The sequence below is a fragment of the Megalops cyprinoides genome, chromosome 9 (genome assembly GCF_013368585.1).
Source record: "Megalops cyprinoides isolate fMegCyp1 chromosome 9, fMegCyp1.pri, whole genome shotgun sequence".
Taxonomy (NCBI): Eukaryota; Metazoa; Chordata; class Actinopteri; order Elopiformes; family Megalopidae; genus Megalops; species Megalops cyprinoides.
Genome location: NC_050591.1, coordinates 306836 through 328096, shown reverse-complemented (window position 1 = coordinate 328096; position 21261 = coordinate 306836). Strand labels below are relative to the sequence as shown.

The window sequence follows — 21261 nt, the reverse complement described above, 5'->3', positions numbered from 1 at the left end:
TTGTATTCATTAGGTCTGAGTGGAACTTTGGTGGCCTCTGATTTCTAGAGCCCCAATCACAGGTCGCCCTACCCTGCTCCCCGCAGGTTGCTCTGTGTGCTAAATGTGACAGTCCGTATTTCTGTGCCTCCATGACGAGGTTTTAGTTAAGTTTTAGTTTATTAGTTTATTTAACTGGGACTGTGCACACGACACACCAGATTTAGCTCTGTAGCTAATTTGCATCTGCTGTCCCTGGGCAGGATCCAGCCCTATTTGTCAGAGTTATACCTCCATCTTGAGGAGAACAACACCCACCATCCTATATATTTAGTAATATCTGATATTGAGCTCAGTAGCAGGGTTTAAATGATTGATGAGTGCATTTCCCAGCATGCATCTCTTTAATCGTGTCTAGGTAAATCTTTTTTGGTGTGGAGTGGTCATGTTTTGACCCTTTTGGGTCCCATATGGGTCCTCTATGACATGAAAATGCAGCCATTATATCTCGCTCTTCAGAGGCAATTTTTTTAGGTTTGGTATAATTTCCTGCCAATGTTATGGCACTTAGTGTATGAGTAGTGAAAACAGCATGGCATTGTGGGTAAAGAATTACACTTTCAGGTTTGCCACACCCTCAGCTGTGGCACGCCCTCTTCCCCCCACCCGACTCTCCCCCAGACCCCACATTCTTCTGAAGGTGCCTTACCTACTGAAATAATTCATCACCAGCTATAGAACTGGGTCATGTGTCAGTTTCAGCAGAGTGAAACGGCTTGGAGTGCAGTGGCCAGAGTGCTGGACTCTGCCCTCACCCAGCGAGCCCTTATCAGTGCCACAGCTCCACCAGGTGTACAGGGGAAAGGTGTAGTGTCACAAGGCATGGAACAGCATGTCCCAGCCACTGACCCTTAGCTCTGCTGGGCTCGCGTTGCACAACAGAAGGAGAGTTGCACAATCAGGCCAGCCAGTGAGGGGGGTGGGTGAGTTGGTGGTCACATAAGATTCATTGTGTTCATAGTAGCTTGGTTGACCTTTTCAATGGGAAAATATAGGGTTATCACCACCAGCTCAGAGGGTTGGTGTAGGGTTATCACCACCAGCTCAGAGGGTTAGTGTAGGGTTATTACCACCAGCTGAGAGGGTTAGTCTAGGGTTATTACCACCAGTTCAAAGGGTTAGTGTAGGGTTATTGCCACCAGCTCAGTCCACCAATATCCTGCATTGGTGCAATATTAATGACACTCATGTAGTGCTGATGTAGTGTTGGTGTAATGTGCTTGGTGTGTTGGTGTAGTGGTAGTACAGTTCTGGACATTGCACACTCCCATTTCTTGATCACTCAAGCCACTAACACTTCTGAGATTTTTACGCATTATCCGCCAAAGCTTTATTAACTAGGAGGAGAGATCAACCCATTATTTGAGTAGATTCCCCTGCTTGAGAAAGAAAGCCTGTCGGCCGCAGTGGCAGATTAATGTGTTTTGGTTTTAGTTAAGATGCTTTTCCTCTGTAGTATAAGTGCATATCTATTATTAGTCATTTCTTAATGCACTTCAGCTGGTGCCAAGGGAGATCCAATAGCTGATTGCATTGACTCTGTGATGCACTCTTAAGGCATTATACATGAGGGAATTTGTGCTCCCAATGGAGCCTGGGTAACAGAGTTTGGTCATCATTTGTGTGGAGAGTCTGGTTAATATAGTCCAAAGGGTATTAAAAGCAGTCTGTCTCTCGCCCCACAGCCAAAGGCACACTAAGGGAAGACACACTGCGAGTATTTCTGCAGCAGATTGCTGCGGCCATGCGCATCCTCAACAGTAAAGGCATCATCCACCGCGACTTGAAGCCCCAGAACATCCTGCTGTCCTATGTGGGCCGCAAGAAGTCCAGCCTCAACGGGATCCGCATCAAAATTGGTAACTGCCACCACCTCCTCCATTCCTCCACTAGCAGCCTTGCTCAAGAGCTGGTTATGTTTCTGCTCATTAACCCCAGTGTCACGGCACGGGCTACCCTGATGTACCACCAACTGATGCCTACCCAAAACAAATACAGGGAATACCTAGCTAGCCTGAACTACCTAAACTGAACTGTCCCTAACCAGCTCCCTAACACTGGGAATACCTGATCCAGTTTCAGCAACTTCAGGGATCAGCTGCTCTTTGCTCCATCCCTACATAGCAGCTGTCAATGCAACCCAGTACAGGAGAGAGGGCTTCACTGTATTTGCACATTATTCCCAATTTTGGAGGACTCCATAAAATCGTGCTGGACTGAGCTCTCCACCCACATGCTGATTAGGGCAGTAACCTCCACCTTCTGTAAGGCTTTTACTCTTAAATTGATCTCAGTAACACAATAAGACAAAAAGCAAGCACGTTGCTTGCTGCACTCCTTATTTATGGAGGGCATGTTATAGCAAAAATGTCATCACACATTATGCATCATACATCAATTGCACATGTTTATTGTGACATCACAATGAACACGCTTACCTATATCCAGCCCGCTTTGACTACATTGAGTATCATCAGAGATTGAACAGGTAGAAGTCCGTTCTGACCCAGAGCAAATGTAAAGGCCATGAAAACAGCAGCCACTCAAGACACAGCTGAGTCCAGGCTAGCATAAACACACTGGGACCAGACTATTATTGGTCACAATATGCTGTCACGCAATCAGCACTGCATAGCAGGCCCTGTATACAGCCTAGTAGTGTTTTGGGTGGCAGCACTCACATGCTAATGACATGTTAGCATTAATAACAGATGGGAGAGGTCACTGTCTGTTTGTGTCTTGCAGCTGACTTCGGCTTCGCACGGTATCTCCAGAGTAACATGATGGCAGCCACGCTGTGCGGCTCTCCCATGTACATGGTGAGTGGGAGGGGGAGCAACATATCCTATTAGACTGTGATCAATACTCAAATTTAAGAACAAAATATTTCCCCATATTTTGAAGAGTGTGGTTCCAGTACCTAGGGAGAGACATACTCCCATACATAGGGCAAAATCCAAAGTGCACTGTTTTTGCTGTTTATTTAGTATTTAGTTATTTAGTTTTTATGTCGTTATTTGGATGATCTATATTCTTATTCTTCGTTTTATCATTGTAATTATTGTTACTAATCCTGGTAAAATTCTTATTAATAGTTTTTTTCAGTGAAATTCTATCAACGTGTTGGATGTTAATTGCTTTGGCAACATTGTGATCTTAACAGTCATGTCAATAAAGCATGTGTTGGATTTGAATTAGAATTTGAAACAGAAAGAAACACAGACAGAGATAAATAGACATAAGGAAAGAGCTAAGAAGGTGTTTTTTTTTTTACCACCTCTGTATTCTGCCTGTCCCATTGACTGGCACCGATTACACACCCCACCAGGCCCCAGAAGTGATCATGTCGCACAACTACGATGCCAAAGCCGACTTGTGGAGCATCGGTACAGTAGTGTACCAGTGCCTCGTAGGAAAGCCACCCTTCCAGGTGAGAGGGACAGTGCATTGGGCAGAACACCTGATCTATGTATGATGTCACAGCATCACATGACTGGTGGGTGAACCCGCTCTCAGCTGCTGCTGTGGTTTCATTACAGGCAAACAGCCCGCAGGACCTGCGCATGTTTTATGAGAAGAACAAGACTCTGGTGCCCAGGTAACCTTCTGCATATAACCTGTCTATACCTGGATATAATTTCTAAATGTTCCCTTACATTACATGTTCCCTTATACCTCCAGATGGTTAGATGTACATACTGGTAGTATGGTGTTTATTTTGCTTGGTTTATTTGATCTTACAAGAATATGTATTATCTTATCACCCTGGAAACACTGAATGTCAAACTGTAATGGTCAGCCTCCACAGATTTGATACACCTGGGGCTGAGCTGCTGTTTTCATTTAAATGTAACTACTTCTTGTTCACAGGACGTGAGAGCTATGGTTTAGGGTAAATGTAGCTCCTCCTGTTTCACAGGCTATGGAAGGCCTGCTTTGGTGTAAATGTAACTCTGTCTCATTCACAAGCTGTATGCTCCACAGTTTAATTTAAATTAAGAGCCAAGGTTAAGATTTGTGTTTGTGTGTTCGCTATCCCAGCATTCCTAGGGAAACCTCACCTCACCTGTGTGACCTCCTCTTGGGCCTCCTGCAGAGAAATCAGAAGGACCGCATGGACTTCGGTCAGTATTTTCACTCATGCATCACGTTTAGGTCATTTTCTTCAGAGACTGCTCTTTAAATAACCGAGTAGTCAGAAGAACCACATGGATTTCGGTCAGTACTTCAGTTCACAGTCACGTTTATTCACTTTTTCAAGGTCATTCACCTCAGAGACAGGGCCACACAGGCATTTGTTAGAACTTCCGTTCTTAGTCAGACTTAACTGTCTTATTCACTGGAATTGTGAAGTCTGGCTCTGACCAATAACATTGCAACCTGCGGTCTTTTTTGTTATTTGCAGATACATTTTTCAGCCATCCTTTCCTGGAGCCAGCATCAGTGATTAAAAAATGTAAGTTAAAGGAAGCTAATGTTGTATGGGCATAATATTTTAGAAATATGAACACTCTAGTAAGCACCAGTGCTAATTTTTAGACCCTTACACATGAACATTTATGAGGAGACTGTCCATATGTGTTAGTGTGTTTTGGGAAAGGGAAGGTAAGGGACTCATACACAGTAAGGTACACTTAAATGGATTTCAATGTTGAGCATGTGTTTTGTTTCACCAGCTTGCCCAGTGCCTGTTCCCAGCTGTCCTGGCTCTGTTTCAGATAGCTCATGTGGCAGCTCTCCTTCCTGTCGTTACGTATCTCCTCCGGTGAGTTCTGTCTCACAGCACACTACTACAGTAGTACTGCACTGAGTTTTGTCTCACACTGCAACAGTAACACTACAGAGTTCTGTTTGATAGCACACTTTTACAGTAATACTGCAGAGTTTCCTCTGACAGCACACTGCTACAATAACACTGGATTAACATTTTAAAGGAAGTACAGCAAGGTGGAGGAAAGATGCAGGTGTTTTAGATTAGTACGTAATGTTCAAATCCAATGCAAATACTATGTAAATTCATGAAGGCTGTGCCACTGCAACGTGGATCCAGTGGTGTGGGTAGACTCTTCTTAACTCCCTAACCCCTGTACCTCTTCCCCCAGTCTCTGCCAGACATGCAGACCCTGCCTGAAGACGTGCTTGCCTCACCCCCCCTCGGCCCCCCAAACTACCTACAGCTGTCCAAGGAGTCTGGCGGCAGTACCAGCAGCAAGAACTCCTCCTGTGACACAGACGATTTTGTGCTTGTGCCTCACCTATCTGCAGAACAATCCTGTGAGTGTATGTGTGTGTCTCTGTTTGTGTGTTCCCGTGTGTGTGTCCATTTCTGTGTGTCTGTGTGTGTGTATGCGTGTGTACACAGTATGGGTCTGAGTTTTTTTCCGTCACTCTCTGTACGCTGCCTCTGTACATGCAAGGAGAACAAACGTATGAAGAGAACATGTTGTTTTCTTTGCTTTGTGTGCTTGCATTTGACTCACTGTTTACAAAGTGCAATGATTCTGTGAGCTCACAACCCCCCCCCCCGTTTAGATGACCTGCCAATGGGGGCCACAGGAAGACGTCCATCCAGCGAGTTCCTGCTGTGTGGGGGGTGAGTGAGAGGGCGCTGAGATACCCATACCAGTACACACATTACACAGTCACACCCACATTCCAGAAACACAGTCCCATTACAGAACCGCAATCCCATTACAGAATCACAGCCCATATTATAGACCCATACCCACATTACAGAACCACAGCTGCATTACGCAACCACTGGCACATTACAGAGCCGCAGCCACGTTACAGAACTACAGCCACTCAAGTGTCAGAAACCGTCATACTTTGTTTTATATGCACAGCTGCGCACACTCACACACACACACACACACACACACACACACACACACAGCGTAGCATTTGCCTGGCTATGACGTGTGCTTGGATTAATTGGTTGTACAAACATTTCAGAGGGATTTGGCTGTCTGGCCTGCCATCTGTCCTGGGTTTGGAAAGTGAAGAGAGCGTACACAGGACCTGTGCAAAACCAGCCACAAACAGCAAGCGACCATTAGGTTCCACACAGTAGGCAAGAGGCCCTCCTCTCAGACTGCTGAGCTTGGTGGGGCCCAGTTCAACCCTCTTATCTTTCCGGACCTCTGTGGCAGTGCGTTTTACTTGATTTAAGGATCGGAGGTGATCAGATATCAGCCCCCCACCCCCTCCTCAGCCCTGCTCTCTGGGGTTGTTTTTGTTTCTGTTGTGATTTCATACCCTCATTGCCCCTCTCACTTGGAGGAGACTGACTACATTTTTTGAGGGCAAGAGTACAAGACCCGTCTGGTCCTAGATGCGTGGCCTGCAGTTTCCAATGCACACGGCAGGCAGTACTCCTTGCTCGCTGGCAGCAGGGCATTGAACCCATCCACACTCCCATTTTACACATTAAATGCATTTGTAACAGAATTACCGTCCCATACACATAAATGCTTGTTCAAATACTAAACCCGCGGTTACTCTATGTATGGAACAAATCACCCCCTTCATTAACAAGTATTCATAATACATATCCTCCTATGGTACATATGCTCGAGGAGTCTAAAACCTGAACTGAACTGGAGAGTGGGGTGGTGATGATTGGGGAGCATGCTATGTGAGGTGGTCATCACGGGGTGCGTTGGGGGAGGTGATGGATCTGACCTTGCCAACATCACATTTGCACACATGTCACCACCATCTTCTCAGTTCTCCTGCCCTGTGTGCTTTATTGATTCTCCAGTGTGTGTCCAGAGCACTGCCACTCACAGAAATCCAGGTCAACAGTGATACACACCCAGCCATAAACACTATGCTTTGGAACCCAGCCCTGGCTCTCCCAACAATTCCTCCCTCGCAGTTTGCCTGTGGCCCCTCACAGACAGGACAGTCGTTAACACCGGTACAATCTGTGCTGTTTATTTTTTCTCCTTCTTAGAAATTGTTCTTGTACTGAGCTGTGCTGAAAAATTTACTTTCCTCATGTGTATGCCTTGTTTCTAAGGGGCCCTTCCCCATCCCCACATCCATGTTACATAACTCCCACTCCTAACAGTCTTTGTTAAGTTTATCGTAAGTGCCCCCACCCCCCCCACCCCCCCCACCCCCCCACCCCCCGGCCAGCTCACAGCTCCTCCCCTCTGTCCATGCACACCCCCTGCGGATAGCCCGTCACATGACTTATGCCCTGAGACATTCTGTTCCAGTGTGGCAAAAACAAAGGGAGCGAGAGAGACAGCAAAAGAAAGAGCCCTGCTCTGTTTATGTGCCGTGTGGAGGGAGGGGCCACCGCCTGCCATTGGCCTGGCTCATGGCCCCTGTTCCCACCCACTGGGACAGGCAGCTCTGGTGATAGGCCGGTGCTTCTTCTGTTTACATGCTGGCCCCTCCCCTCATGTGAGTTGCCAAGCCAGCCGGGTGACTGGATCAGTTTTCAGTTACTTGTCAGCCTCTGCTGAGAAAGAAAAAGAGAGAGAGAGAGAGTGAGAGAGCCCGCAACAAAAACAAAGAACTTCGAGAGGCTTCGAAAGTTCGTTTTCCGCCGTGGAGACTGGGTGCAGGGAAACTTTGTGTGAAGGGGAGGCTATATCTGTGAAAGGGCTGGTTTTTTGAAGCCAAGGGAGGGCTGTGTTGCCGGAGGGGAGATGGTCCAGCTGAGTGAGAGGTGCACAGGGAGGATCTCACGCCTTCTCTTTTGCATCCCCAGCCCGCCCCAGCCCAGTGCTGGGCAGACGCCCATGGTATCACCGCGTGCGGAAACCACGCCCATACCCGTGCCCACCCAGGTCCGCAATTACCAGCGGATCAAGCAGAACCTGTCCAGCAGCCCCACTACAACAGTGTACGGTTCCCCCAGGTAAGGCTGAGCGTGTGTTTGTGTGTGCGTTGTGTGTGAAGGGGCAGTGCATCTAGTACACCATTCTGCCATTGGGGGTTCAGCAAAAACGGAGTAGGTCCTTGCCAGATTGTTTACTTTACTTTTTCCAGTGTGTTTGTTTAAGGGTTAAATGGGTCTGGCAGTTTCCTCAGCAGCTTCTCTGCAGTCTAATGAAGTTCTCACTCATTATTGCATCAGCTGTTTGTAGCAGGTCCTGTTTGAAACTTGTCTCGCAGACCTCTCTGCTGGCAGGGGTTCGCTGAAACCTCCCTGCTCAGAGTTTGCAGGTTTTCAGCCTTAATAGTTAGAGGGGGTCTGGCACTTACCACGGCTGTTTTAACTTGTGTGTCCCCCATTGGCTGGGCGTCAGGCTTCTCGGAAAGCAGTGCCGAGACAAAGGGCACGTTTGATGGGATTCTTTTAGCATTATTGGCAGGAGAGCCTTGGGCAACAGCACTGGCAGGGCCTGGCACGGGGCCACCCAGAGATCTGATTGGTTAGTTTGCACCTTCACCCTCCCCCCTTCCCCCAATAGGTTGTCCCACTTCCTTACTTCCCTGCAGGGGGAGAGCGGCAGAGTTCAGCTGTCCTGGTGGCCAAAGCCCGGTTCCTTCCAGTGTCACAGCAAGGAACATTAGCAGAGTGCTTAGTTGGGCAGTAAAAGGCGTGCCATGCCTCTGATGCTCCTGGAACAAGGTGGCATGTTGAAGTTTACTTTCTTTTCAGGTCAGAGAGATAAAACAAAGACAAAAGTGTTTATGGCTACGCAGCTGTCCAAAGTGAACTTTAACCTCCCAGAGTACAGATCTCAACAGCACTGTGCGCACAGTCTGAAATTAAGTGCTGTGTTTGGACGTCTAGGCCTTGCCCTAGTAAGAGTATGTGTACAAACACATAACAGGAGGTGTTAACCATGCTGTGATTGAAAGCAGCAGGTGTGTGTGTGTGGGAATATGTGTGTGTGTGTGTGTGCGTCTGAAATAGAAATGCACCCAGAGAGTACAGTACAAGTAAAGTACATAATTTCCCTCACGACCCCATTCACATCACACACCCCATTGTGTGATGCTGAAAGTATATTTTTATGATGCTGTGCTTCTGGTAAATATGATTGTGTGCTGACAGCTTTCAGGGTATGTAAGTTATGTGGAAAGGTCTCAGGAGGCTGGTGTTTGAGTAGTTTTATCTACCGGGTTAATGTATCTTTAAAGCCAAGAGGCTGCACTAATCCAGACAGGGATTACGTGGAAGTGTAGCTATATTTAAGCCTGGGACGTCTGCTGGCTGCATGAAAACAGGATCATGTAATTACCAGGAAGTTTAAAGCGAGATAAACAAGGGATGGAATATGGGCTGTGTGCATGCGTGTGTGTGTGTGCGTGTAACGGGACGGCGAGCGGCAAACAGGTGACGACAACAGAGATTGGGGTGAACGAAGACAAGACGTTTAATTGTGCTATACAATAAGGAAAATTTAAACTATTTACAAAAATAAACAACACCGGGCAATTATTCCCAGGTGTCTCCCTCCTTCACAGGCTCACAGAGTTTATACTCTCCTACCGCCTTCTTTTCCCAGATGACAGAACCTGGGGCTTAAATAGCCTGAGCCCCACCCTGGACTAACCCATTACCTGGGTCAAAATATTAAAATCAATTTACAGAAATAAATTGACAAAGTTATAAGAACAATTCATCCCACAATGAAGTACACACATTCCATTGACAAACCCACATGTTTTGTTCTAATTAAACAGACTGCTGCATAAAATTTACATCGGCAGCACATTCTCCCCCTTCCACGTTTCAACACATGGGAACTACGCTACCCATAAGACTATATAATTCCCCTACTCCGTGTACGCACTCCTTTTGCCCGTTCCCGGTAGCAGCTCTAACCCACAGGTGAGTCATTTCAGACTTAATTGCATTTATCACATTTGTTCCAAAGTGACAATTATAATTGCTGTCTGTCAAATTAGCAAACCCGATCGCCTGTTTCGTGTGCACCCGAAACAACGCTTGTGTTCGCTAAAGTTTTAACAAATCCAAACAACAAACAACCCCAACATATATGGCTGTAGCCATCCTGCATATAATGGTAACAGACTTCTTTCCTCTTGCAAGACTGAACACATCTCACTAGCTGCATAAATAAACCGAAGCCATTTAACCCGAGTCCGTGTATATTTAAACATTGTACAAAACACACGTATTGTCGCAGCCCCCCGCTTCCTCATAGCGAGGCGGATGCGCCCGTTTGTGCGGAGAATTCTTTCTCCGTCACAGTGCGTGCACGCATGTGAGCACATGCAAGAGAAAGACTCTCTGTGTCTGTTTTTGTGTCCTTGGGTGTGTGTGCTTCTGTGCCTCTGGGTGTGTGTGTGCTTCTGTGCCCCTGGGTGTGTGTGTGCTTCTGTGCCCCTGGGTGTGTGTGTGCTTCTGTGCTCCTGTGTGTGTGTTTAGTTTTCTTCTAACCTCCCCCTCCTCATTGTGGGTGGGAGGGGGAGCACACAGTTATTTGTGACCAGTAGAGTGTGAAAGGGGTGTCGCAGTGTAATGTACAGTGTGATGTGGGACATGATGTCATGGCTTGATGTGCAATGTGATCTCATGATGTCATAGGGTGTGTGATGTCACTGTCTCTGTAGGTCAGGTACAGTGCGGCGGTCCAACACCAGTCCCATGGGGTTCCCCAAAGGAGGCTCGGGGTCACCCAGCTCCGCAGAGATGGCGCATGCCCTGGGGAGACGCCTGTCTACAGGGTCATCCCGGCCGTACTCACCCTCGCCACTGGGTAAGGCACTGCGCGTGTCTCTTTGTGAGGGCAGAGCTCAGGCGAAGGGACGGGGCTCTGACTGACATCTTCTCTCTTGCAGTGGGAATCGTCCCAGAACAGCTGGGCCAGTGCTGCTGTGGGCACCAGGGACACGAATTACGCAGCCGCAGCTCCACTGGAGGCAAGTGTACATGCATACACATACACACTCTCATACACGCACACACGCATCCACACTAATCTACTCACATTCATGCACACACACTCATACATCTACACTCATGTACATGCACAGTCATATATAAACACAAACATGCATACATACACACACTTACACTCATACACACTCATAGACATACACACAGTCACACACAAACACGTGCATGCACTCGGACACATACACATACATATTTACCAAGACACTCAAATGCTCATACACACACACACACACACACACACACACATTCAGTTCCCTACTCTCCTCCTCCCTATTGTGATGGTAAGGATGTTAACGGCTGAAATCTAAACAGTACTGTACACATGATGCTCTATCCCGGACACTGTGTGACCTGCAAATTTACCTTTTTGTTTTGTTTTGATGCATTCAAAATGTAGGCCTGGACAGTCACTGTCTCAGGGTTGTTTTGAGATGAGCACTGAATAGGCATGTACAGAAAAACATGAACCCAATGGCCTTTCCTGGGATATTTCCTTGAGACTGTTAGCTATCCCGTTCGAAATATAGTGGCATCTAGTGGCAGCATTGTGGGCATTACATATTGCTATCAGCAGTGGAAAGTAAGCTGGGAGGGTGGGGTTTGCTTGTGTAACCATGTTGGATGAGCAGAGCTGTTCTTGACCTCTGGATCTCTGTTTCTGTTCAGGAATGTTGGGTTATTAGTTATGCAATTGTTGATCGGTTATTGATTGGTTAATAGCCCAGTGTCTGTGTCCTCTGTGGTCAGGCTCGCCTGTGCCGTCGTCGCAATTGCTGGGGGCCCGCCTTCAAAGCGCCCCCACCCTGACGGATGTTTACCAGACCAAACAGAAGCTACACAAGCAGCTGTCCGACCCCGTGCACCCCACAAGCTCCGCTCACCCCAGCAGCCACTCGCCGCAGCTCAGCCGGCCCGGCAGCCTGGGCACCTCCCCTACTAAGCACCTGGGCTCTTCCCCACGCTCCTCCGATTGGCTGCAGAAGTCTCCTTTGCCCACTATTATTGGCTCTCCCACCAAGGTACAGCCCAGATAGATTTTTGAGCCATTTGTGTGGTTAGTTTAGGGCCACATTTTTCTTAACTGACCACAGGTAGTGATGGCACAGTCAAAGTTTTATGACCACTGACCACTGGCCAGTGGCTTTGATTGTGGCAGCAGTGAGGTGTAAAGGTAAAGAGCAGGCCCCCTAACCCAAAGGTTCTCGGTTTGATCCCCCACTGAGGCACTGCTGTTGTACCTGAGAAAAGTACTTCACTCATAATTGCCTCAGTAAATATCCAGATGTATAAAAGGATATTGTAACATAATAAGTTGCTCTGTATAAGAGAGTCTGCTACTTAGTGTAGTGTAATGCTTGTGTTTCTGTCCTGAGGTTTCTTGTCAACAAAACTGAAGTTAATCGCAGTTGGTTTTGGGCTGTTCTGGTTGGTTTTGGTCCACATGACTGCAGAACTGAACCATGTTTTGTGTCATGTCCCATCCAGACGACTGCACCTTTCAAAATTCCAAAGACACAGGCGTCCTGCAACCTGCTGGCCTTAGCGTCTCCACAGGGCGTAGCGGACAGCCCTCCCCCCAGCAAAGCCCTGAGCGATGCCCGGGATATTTGCGCCCACCACTGCACGGCCTATCCCAGCACCCGCCAGTCTGGCCCAGAGGCTAGCAGGACCACTTTTGGCAGGTAGGACCCTAACTCCAGCTGTCTGAAATGCCATCCCATCAACCCCACAGCACTGGCAGAATACCTCAGCTTATTCTTTCAGCGACATCACAACCTAATTCCCTCAACCAGTAATTCTGTCTCCCGTCTGTGTAAATAAATGTAAAATAAATGTCTCTCTTTGTTTCTCGCTTTCTCCATGTCTTTTTCGCTGTCTCTACCCTGCGACATCCATACACATGCACATGCATGCACACGTTGTGAGTTGTCTCTCTCACATCCTTTCCATTCCCTTCAATTTAAAATAATAATTAATTCATGTTTGTGTACCCACTCTGCCTCAGGTCATAGTGGGAGGAAACATTTAACTGCTAGATGAGTGTGTTTTCCTTCTCTCCCAGTAGGTTGGGGATTTTTTTTGTATGTGTCAAAGGAGGGTATATATTTTTCGTGTTGGGAAATACTTTTCATGCGGTTTTTAATATTTTCTCTCTTTCTTTCCATCCCTCCTTGCCTCCCACAGGTCGGTCAGCACTGGCCGGCTCTCTGAGCAGCCAGTCAGGATCACTCTGGGTGGACAGGCGTACCAGGGAAGCACTGATAGCCTGAATACTGAGAGACCCATGGACACAGGTACTTCCCCTTCCTGCCCACAGAATTTTCCTTATGGGGCCGAAATACTCATGCATATACCTATTATCCAACCAGAGAAAACGGCACTATTCCTACAGACAAGAGTGTCTACCAAGCATGAATGCCGCATAAAAGATTGGCTGCTTGTGTGTGAGCTTGTAAGCTGATTTGCTGAGATGGTGAGTGACGCCTATGTGTGCTTCCCCAGCCCCTGCAGGAACCAATGGGGCAAGTCCCCGCACCGTGCTCTTCACCGTGGGCTCCCCCCCAAACAGCAGCACTCCGCCCACCTGCAGTCACATGGGCTCCCGGCCTCGAACCACCTCAGGTGAGGGGCCTCGTTGTCACACCTTTCCCCCATCTTGCCTGCCCACTTGGAAGTCCCCCTATGGCCATGTTAACCCCTTCCCCTTTTGCTGTCTGTGTGCAGTGGGGTCCAACAGTTCTGCTGGTTCACTGTGTTCCACGAGCGGCCGCGTGCACATGGGCTCCCCTCCCGGAATGGCAATCGGCGTTTCCCCCCCTGGGGCGGAGGCGGGGCCAAGCAGCCTGCGCTATATCCCTTACGGCACCTCCCCCCCAAGCCTGGAGGGCTTCATCACGTTTGAGGCCCCTGAGCTGCCAGAGGAGACGCTCATGGAGGTACAGTTGTGCTCAAAAGTTTGAATACCTTGGGAGAATTTGCAAGATGTGTACCATTTTTTAAAGAAAACATGAGTGAGAAGGCAAAACACATGTATTTTATTTCTTATAGGACTCAAGTTCATATGTAAGGCATAACAGAATGGCACAATCATCAAACAAAACATGACAATAAAGAAAATGAGGAAATAATCCCTGTTCAAAAGTTTGCATACTTTTAGTTCTTAATACCGTATATTGCCCCCTCTAGCATGGCATGCAGTCTTTTGTAATAATTGTAAGTGAGGTCCTTAATTCTCTCAGGTGGTATAGCTGCCCATTCTTCTCGGCAAAATGCTTCCAGTTCCTGTACATTTTTAGGTTGTCTTGCATGAACTGCACGTTTCAGATCTCCCCAAAGTGGCTCAATGATGTTGAGGTCAGGAGACTGTGGTGGCTACTCCAGAACCTTCACCTTTTTCTGCTGTAGCCATTGGAGGGTCAACTTGGCCTTGTGCTTCGGATCATTGTCATGTTGGAACATCCAAGAGCGTCCCACACGCAGCTTCCGTGCTGTAGAATGCAAATTGTCTGCCAGTATTTTCTGATAACATGCTGCATTCATCTTCCATCAATTTTGACTTCCCTGTGCCACTGGAGCTCACACAGCCCCAAAACATAAGAGATCCACCACCATGCTTTACAGTGGGGATGGTGTACTTTTCACCGTAAGCCGTGTTGACTCCTCTCTAAACATAGCGTTTATGGTTGTGACTATAAAGTTCAATTTTGGTCTCATCACTCCAAATGACTGTGCTCCAGAAGCTGTGAGGCTTGTCTAGGTGTTGTCTGGCGTACTGTAAGCGGGCCTTTTTGTGGCTTGGGTGCAGTAACGGCTTTCTTCTGGCAACTCGACCATGCAGGTCACTTGTGTTCAAGTACCTCCTTATTGTGCTCCTTGAAACAACAACACCACTTTTTTCCAGAGCAGCCTGTATTTCTCTCGAAGTTGTTTGTGGGTTTTTCTTTGCATCCCGAACAATTCTTCTGGCAGTAGTGGGTGAAATCTTTCTTGGTCTACCTGACCGTGGCTTAGTATCAACAGAACTTCTTATTTTCCACCTCTTTATCAGGGTTTGAACAGTACTGACTGGCATTTTCAAGTGTTTAGATATCTTTTTATATCCTTTTCCTGCTTTATAAAGTTCAACTACCTTAGTACGCAGGTCCATTGGCAGTTCTTTTGTCTTCCCCATGGTGCAGTATACAGCCAAGTCAGTGCATCACCTCATGAGCTGAGAAACTCACTGACTATTTATGCACAGACACTAATTACAATTACAATGAGTCACAGGTGTGGGAATTTCCCTTTAATAGCCATTTAAACCTGTGTGTCAACCTGTGTGTTTATAATGTGGCCAAACATTCAAGGATATGTGAACTTTTGATCAGGGCTGTTTGGGTGATTTCAGTTATCATTATGATTTAAAAAGGAGTCAAACAACTATGTGATAATAAAAGACGTCACGTGACCACTATCCTTAAATAAGAAAAAATTCTTTTGCATTATCTGTCATATTTTCCAAATAATGTTTAACAATTTCTTTCAGAGTATGCAAGCTTTTGAGCACAACTGTAAGAGGAAGATGGCGCCCCCCAGTGGCCATAGCAGAAGTATGGTAGATGGGATAAAGAGTGATGTCAGAAACAGCTGCGTGCATGGCCATAGGAAACTTTGAGATTGATGACATCACTTGTGATAGCTGTGATAGACCATGTGATAGATGCGATAGACTCATTTTTGTGCGGATATGGTGGGTGGTCCACCACCAGGGGGTGCGAATGCACATTCAGTAGTGCTGTCTGTCTCTGTGCGCAGCGGGAACACACAGACACATTGATGCACCTGCGTATGATGCTGTCTTTCACCGACTGTGTGCTGGAGATCGCCGCCGTGCGCGCAGGCGGGGCCGACCTGGGCGTGTCTGTGGCCTCCCTCTACCCCCCCCAGGAGAGCGTGGTGGTGGACCAGATCAGCCAGCTCAGCAGAGAGTGGGGGTGAGTGAGGTGCCCTGCTCCCACTACACAGAAATACCCCCAAATCACACTGAATCGCACCCCACAGCAATGAAACGGCACTTCCACAGTACACTGCCACGCCCATCATCTCAGACTAACACGTCCCCACCACATATAAATACATACCCCTCCCCCACCTCACTTTAAAATGCAACTTGCTGGCTGTGTGAAAAAGCACAGAAAAATCACAGTAACAAACACTGGCTGTTATGACTCGTGACTGTGATATTTTTAAGTGTGCACTGTGCTGCCCCCTACAGGCAGGTGGAGCAGTTGGTTCTGTACATGAAGGCTGCTCAGCTGCTGGCCTCCTCCCTGCATCTGGCTAAGGCTCAGATCAAATCAGCCAAACTCAACCCCTCCACTGCCGTCAAGCAGGGTGAGTCTCTGTATCTGGGCCAAACTAGATGTGTTTATTTGAGCCAAACTGGGTCTCTGTGCTTATTTGGGTGAAAAGTGAGTCTACCTGATAATCTGGGCCAGACTTCTCTGTGTTCAGCACCCTTGAGAGGGTCTTGTGGACCACGTTGCCAGTAACATGCGGTGAGGTCCATGGATGGTGAGGCAATGTATTATTATAAGCATGTAGTCAATTAACGCAGCAGATTTATCAAAAGTTTACAAAAGAATAACATAGCTTGCTTTAAAGACAAAATGACACCATAGCAGCAACACACCAAAATGTTCATTATTGACCCAAACAGAGAGAGAGAGAGAGAGAGAGAGAGTGAATTACTCCGACATCTTTAAGGGAGAAGTAGCCTACGCTGCTCATCCAGGGCCATGTCTATACGGCTCTTACCGAATGTTTTCAGTGCAATTTGTGAGTGGATGTGAGCTGACGATTTTTCATGCTTTTCTAAAGCCCTTGGCAAGTTGTTTAAGTCACTGTACCCCCCGTTTCACCCACACGCTATCAGAGCTAGAGAAGAGTAAGCAAGGGTAGCAGAAGAGCTTGTTAGCCTGACTACAACCACACAGCCAGTCCTTCTTTTGGTACCATTCCGTATTAAATATTCGTATAATCTTCTGCCCCTTTCTTTGGGTTAAAGCTTTCAGTTCAGGTGTTGGCGTTCCATTAAAAATGACATTTTTTTCTCTTCAAATGTCAGTGTAGCAAATCGTTTAAGGTAAGTGATGGAATCTATATTGAGCGTGACAAGTGAAACGACAGACTGTTTGCTTACATTTAGCGCACTTTTTGATCAAACAGCAGGGGACATCATTGTACGGCAAGTGGGATGCACCTAAACTGTCAATACAAAAAAAGACCTGAGAAGCAGCATAGGACAGTGCCTCAAGGTTGATCATTGAAGACACTGTAAGACGACAGTACGCATGTGCAAAACTACGTAACTGTTTGCTGTTATTCTCAAGGCGGACAGAGGCACAAGGAGACTCTGCCTCAGCCTGGGCCAGAATGTTTTTATTTTCATTTTTACGACATTTAAACACATTAAAGTATATAAATAATAAAATAAATAAAAAATTATTTTTATATATATATATATATATATATATATATATATAATAAATTAAAGTACTAGCTATGATAAGGTGAGGCACTGCCTACCCTGCCTACCTTGAACGCACGTCACTTCACATGTATAGTGGCAGTTTCTGACCGTGCTGCTCCCGCAGTGGTGCGGAGCCTGAACGACCGCTACAAGAGCTGCATTTCCCTTTGCCGCCGCCTCACCGACCGGCTGCACCACTTCTTCTCTGACAAGCAGCGCTTCGTGGACGAGATCAACAGCGTGACAGCAGAGAAGCTCATCTACAACCACGCCGTGGAGATGGTGAGCAAGCGACGCCGAGCCCTGCCCCTCCCCGCACTTCCCCGCCACCCTATGGGTGCTCTGACCATGTGCCCTCTCTGCCCCCCTCCCCCCGGCAGGTGCAGACGGCAGCACTGGACGAGATGTTCCAGCAAACAGAGGATATTGCCTACCGTTACAACAAAGCCGCCATGCTCCTGGAGGGACTGTCCAAGATCCTGCAGGACCCCGTGGACATTGAGAATGTCAACAAGTGTGAGTGTTCCTCCCCACATCTGCTCACTACTTGGTGTCAGTATTGCTGTCTCTGTGATCAACACATGGTGTCAGTATTGCTGTTTCTCTGTGCTCAAGACACGGTGTCAGTACTACTGTTTCTCTGCGTGTCTGACACATGGTGTAAGTACTGCTGTTTCTCTGTGCTCAACACATGGTGTCAGAACTGTTTCTGTGTTCTACAAATGGTGTCAGTACTACTATTTGTCAGTGTGTTTGACACATGGGTCAGTGTTTGGTGTCAGTGCTGCTTTCTCTTTGTACTTAACACATGGTCAGTGTTTGGCGTCAGTACTGCTGACTGTGTATGCTTAACACATAGTGTGTTTTGTGTTAGTACAGCTGTCTCTTTACATTGTCGGTGTGTTTGCTGTCAGTGATGCAGGCAGTCAGCACTGACTCTCTGCCATGTGTCTGTTGTGCAGATAAGGCCAGTGTGGAGCGGCGAATCTCCTCCCTGTGTTACTGCACCGTGACACTGTACGAATAGGCCACAGCCATGCCCACCGAGGGACCACCTGCTCCCTGCAGCAGGGAGTGTACCGAATCTGAGGAAGAACAGGAGGACAACAGGATCCACGCACCCCACCTTCTCTCCCGTAGCAACCCATGCACTTTAATTTTTTATGAAAAGCTCACAAATACAAATAGTATTATTCCCTTTTGCATTATGGACTGAATGCAAGGGCAGGAGAGATGCACATATTCATTACCAAAGATGATGATTATGAAGATGATGATGAAGATGAAGAAAACTGAAAGCATGGACAGGAAATGATGCCTCTTCTCTAAGATCGACAGGGTTTCTAACTCACACAGGGAAAGAAATTACAAAACCAGATTACAGCTTCCTCTTTAGTTACAAAAAAAACCCCATCAGACAGGAAGCTGAGCTCTCTGAACTCTGGCTCACATACAGAACTTTCTGGAAGGGGTGTCAACTTTTTAAGAGCAAATGGCTGAACTAAATGTAATTAAGTTTTTACTGTGTTTTTGCTGTTGCAGTTATTTATTGGTTGTGGAAAATTCCTTTTATGGAGGATGCCGTGTGTCCTGCCTGTACAACATGGTGTGACATGGAGAAGGGAGGGGATAAAGTGCTTTGTGTTATCCTTACCCTAATCCAAGAAAGCGGAATACATACACACACACACACACACTTGTGTATGCACACAGCACACAACAATGCAGTGTGAAGATCAAAGGAACCTGTAGAGGTGTAATTAGTTCTTTTTGATTATTAGCAGAAGCACTTTACTGACAGAGTGGTGACAGTGACACTTGTCGGGTTGTGAACAGAAATTCCGAGGCCACCAGAAGGTGCACAGGACACTTTCTTGTCCCATTCGTTGACTTCTCCGATCCCCATATGGTTTGGCTTGGCTTGGCTTGGCTTGACTTGGCTCAGCCCAGCTAAACTAGGGCTGACTCCCCTTCATTACTGTATGACCTCCACACTGACTGTAGGAGCTGCTGGACTGGGGAGCAAATGGTGAACAGAGGTTGGTCGTCTCCTCCCCCGCAAGTCTTTGGGAATCTTTGATCACCAAGGCAACAGAAGGCAAGGAATGTCACACGTCACAGACAGACTCTCTGTTCACCCCCAGACTGCAGACTCCCGATCCCACAGTTATCCAGGGCCTCCTGCCACCAAGTTGAATGAAAAATGGTCAAATTACTTGAGTAGTTACCTAAGTTTCATTTTACTAGATAATCTGTAAAAAGTTTCTTTTTATGTTTATTAATACAGTAACTAATTTTCAAGAAAAATTGATGTTTGCAAAGTGTAAATATTTGTATGTTGTGCATGTGATTTTTTTCCCTGAATGAATGAGTGAGAGCACAGCGTGGGAATGGAGACAGCGATGCCATTGGATGCTCCACTTGTTGATCAGTGAGCACAACAAGCCTGTGTGCTTTGTATGGAGATTTGGCACCAGTGTCTGTACTGCCACATGTTTTGCCTGTACCCTGCCAGAGGGCCGCAGCTCAAATTTTAAATTGCTCACTAAGAAGGCCGCTCCTGATACATCCACAGAACCCTGCCATTTTCCAGTTAGGTAGGAATGCAATCTGGAACCAAATGCCATTGGCTGATTCAGCCCAGGCATCCCTCTGATTTGCCTGATTTCTCTGTGAGGTCGCTGTGCTCCCAACAGTGTTAGTGATATCACGCCGTTGACATATGTGATAGGCCAGTTCTGAAATCAGTTTAAAGGAGGAGCCATTTGTAAAAAAGCCTACTGCCTGAAGGCCATCCCTGTCTCTCTTTTGCTGTGTAAGTGTGAATAACAGTATTGCTGTTCAACAGCAATGAATGGCCCTACTTGATGATGTACTGCTCCTTTTACTAAAGTCTGAAGTTTCTGTAATTTCTTCATTTCGTCTCACCTTGAGCACTCCGCTTCCCCAGAGCCTTCTCTGTGCAGAGCAGAGGGAGGAAATCTAGCTCTGTACAGATCTGATACATGCATATCACTGCAGTGACAAACGACACTCCCCCTGTCCCCACCCCTTTGCCTCGTCCCCTGCCCGCGACATCAGTTCACAGAAACTATGTACTGGAGTTGAGCTGTCATAACCATTGGTATTAAGCACACTTTATACTTGTAGAGTCGTAGAATTAATTAATGCCTCTCCTTTTTCAAAATGAATGCACACAACTTGCCATGTCTACAGCCCCCCAGAAATGCTTATGCGATGACACTGAATTCCCATGCATCTATTTTTTAAAAGAAAAATGTAAATGTTTAACCAATATGTGTGTTTCACTGAAGGTATCGCTTCATTCTCTCTGGAACTCCAGAAATGCAGCCTTTGTTTATTAAAAAAGCAAAAAATGGAACTGCTGCTCATGGTCCTTGCCTAAATATTACATTACAGTTTGCGCACTTACACATTGTATGTGCTTACACAAAATATAAAGTAAGAGGGTACTTCTGAAATAGTGAATATCATGTCATATCATGAATATCATGTTTATGCAAAACAAAACCTTAAAAAAGTTATCGTAGATGAATTCTGTCTAAAAAAAATACTATGCAAGATGCACATCAGGAAGAAAGGTAGGAGCTTGCTCTTAATTAATGAACTGACCAGGAGAAGGGATCATCCCTTTGCAGTTTCCTGTCTGGGTCAATAGAGGACACTGGTGTGAACAGTACAGTGTTATCTCTTAGCTCCCTTGACTTTCTTAAACTGTTCATACAGACATAGGTGGCTCTTTATTGTTGAACTTGCATCTCCTGGGAATGTTGCCATTTAAGCACAGCTTTAGTAG

General features: G+C 46.7%; 1 protein-coding gene across 1 annotated transcript in view; it reads left to right on the top strand.

Annotated features, from left to right (window-relative positions):
• ulk2 (unc-51 like autophagy activating kinase 2) overlaps positions 1 to 20791 on the top strand; it is a 49347-nt gene extending 28556 nt beyond the window's left edge. The window contains exons 6-27 of the mRNA XM_036537181.1: positions 1725 to 1898; positions 2785 to 2858; positions 3368 to 3469; positions 3579 to 3637; positions 4081 to 4163; positions 4445 to 4495; positions 4716 to 4804; positions 5142 to 5313; positions 5572 to 5632; positions 7766 to 7915; positions 10588 to 10733; positions 10816 to 10896; positions 11681 to 11952; positions 12419 to 12615; positions 13118 to 13227; positions 13436 to 13555; positions 13658 to 13869; positions 15728 to 15906; positions 16188 to 16306; positions 17569 to 17726; positions 17825 to 17960; positions 18407 to 20791. Coding sequence (XP_036393074.1) covers positions 1725 to 1898; positions 2785 to 2858; positions 3368 to 3469; positions 3579 to 3637; positions 4081 to 4163; positions 4445 to 4495; positions 4716 to 4804; positions 5142 to 5313; positions 5572 to 5632; positions 7766 to 7915; positions 10588 to 10733; positions 10816 to 10896; positions 11681 to 11952; positions 12419 to 12615; positions 13118 to 13227; positions 13436 to 13555; positions 13658 to 13869; positions 15728 to 15906; positions 16188 to 16306; positions 17569 to 17726; positions 17825 to 17960; positions 18407 to 18471 — 2810 coding nt within the window. The 3' untranslated portion in view covers positions 18472 to 20791. The remainder of the gene's footprint in view (positions 1 to 1724; positions 1899 to 2784; positions 2859 to 3367; positions 3470 to 3578; positions 3638 to 4080; positions 4164 to 4444; positions 4496 to 4715; positions 4805 to 5141; positions 5314 to 5571; positions 5633 to 7765; positions 7916 to 10587; positions 10734 to 10815; positions 10897 to 11680; positions 11953 to 12418; positions 12616 to 13117; positions 13228 to 13435; positions 13556 to 13657; positions 13870 to 15727; positions 15907 to 16187; positions 16307 to 17568; positions 17727 to 17824; positions 17961 to 18406) is intronic.
• The last annotated feature ends 470 nt before the right edge of the window (positions 20792 to 21261 follow it).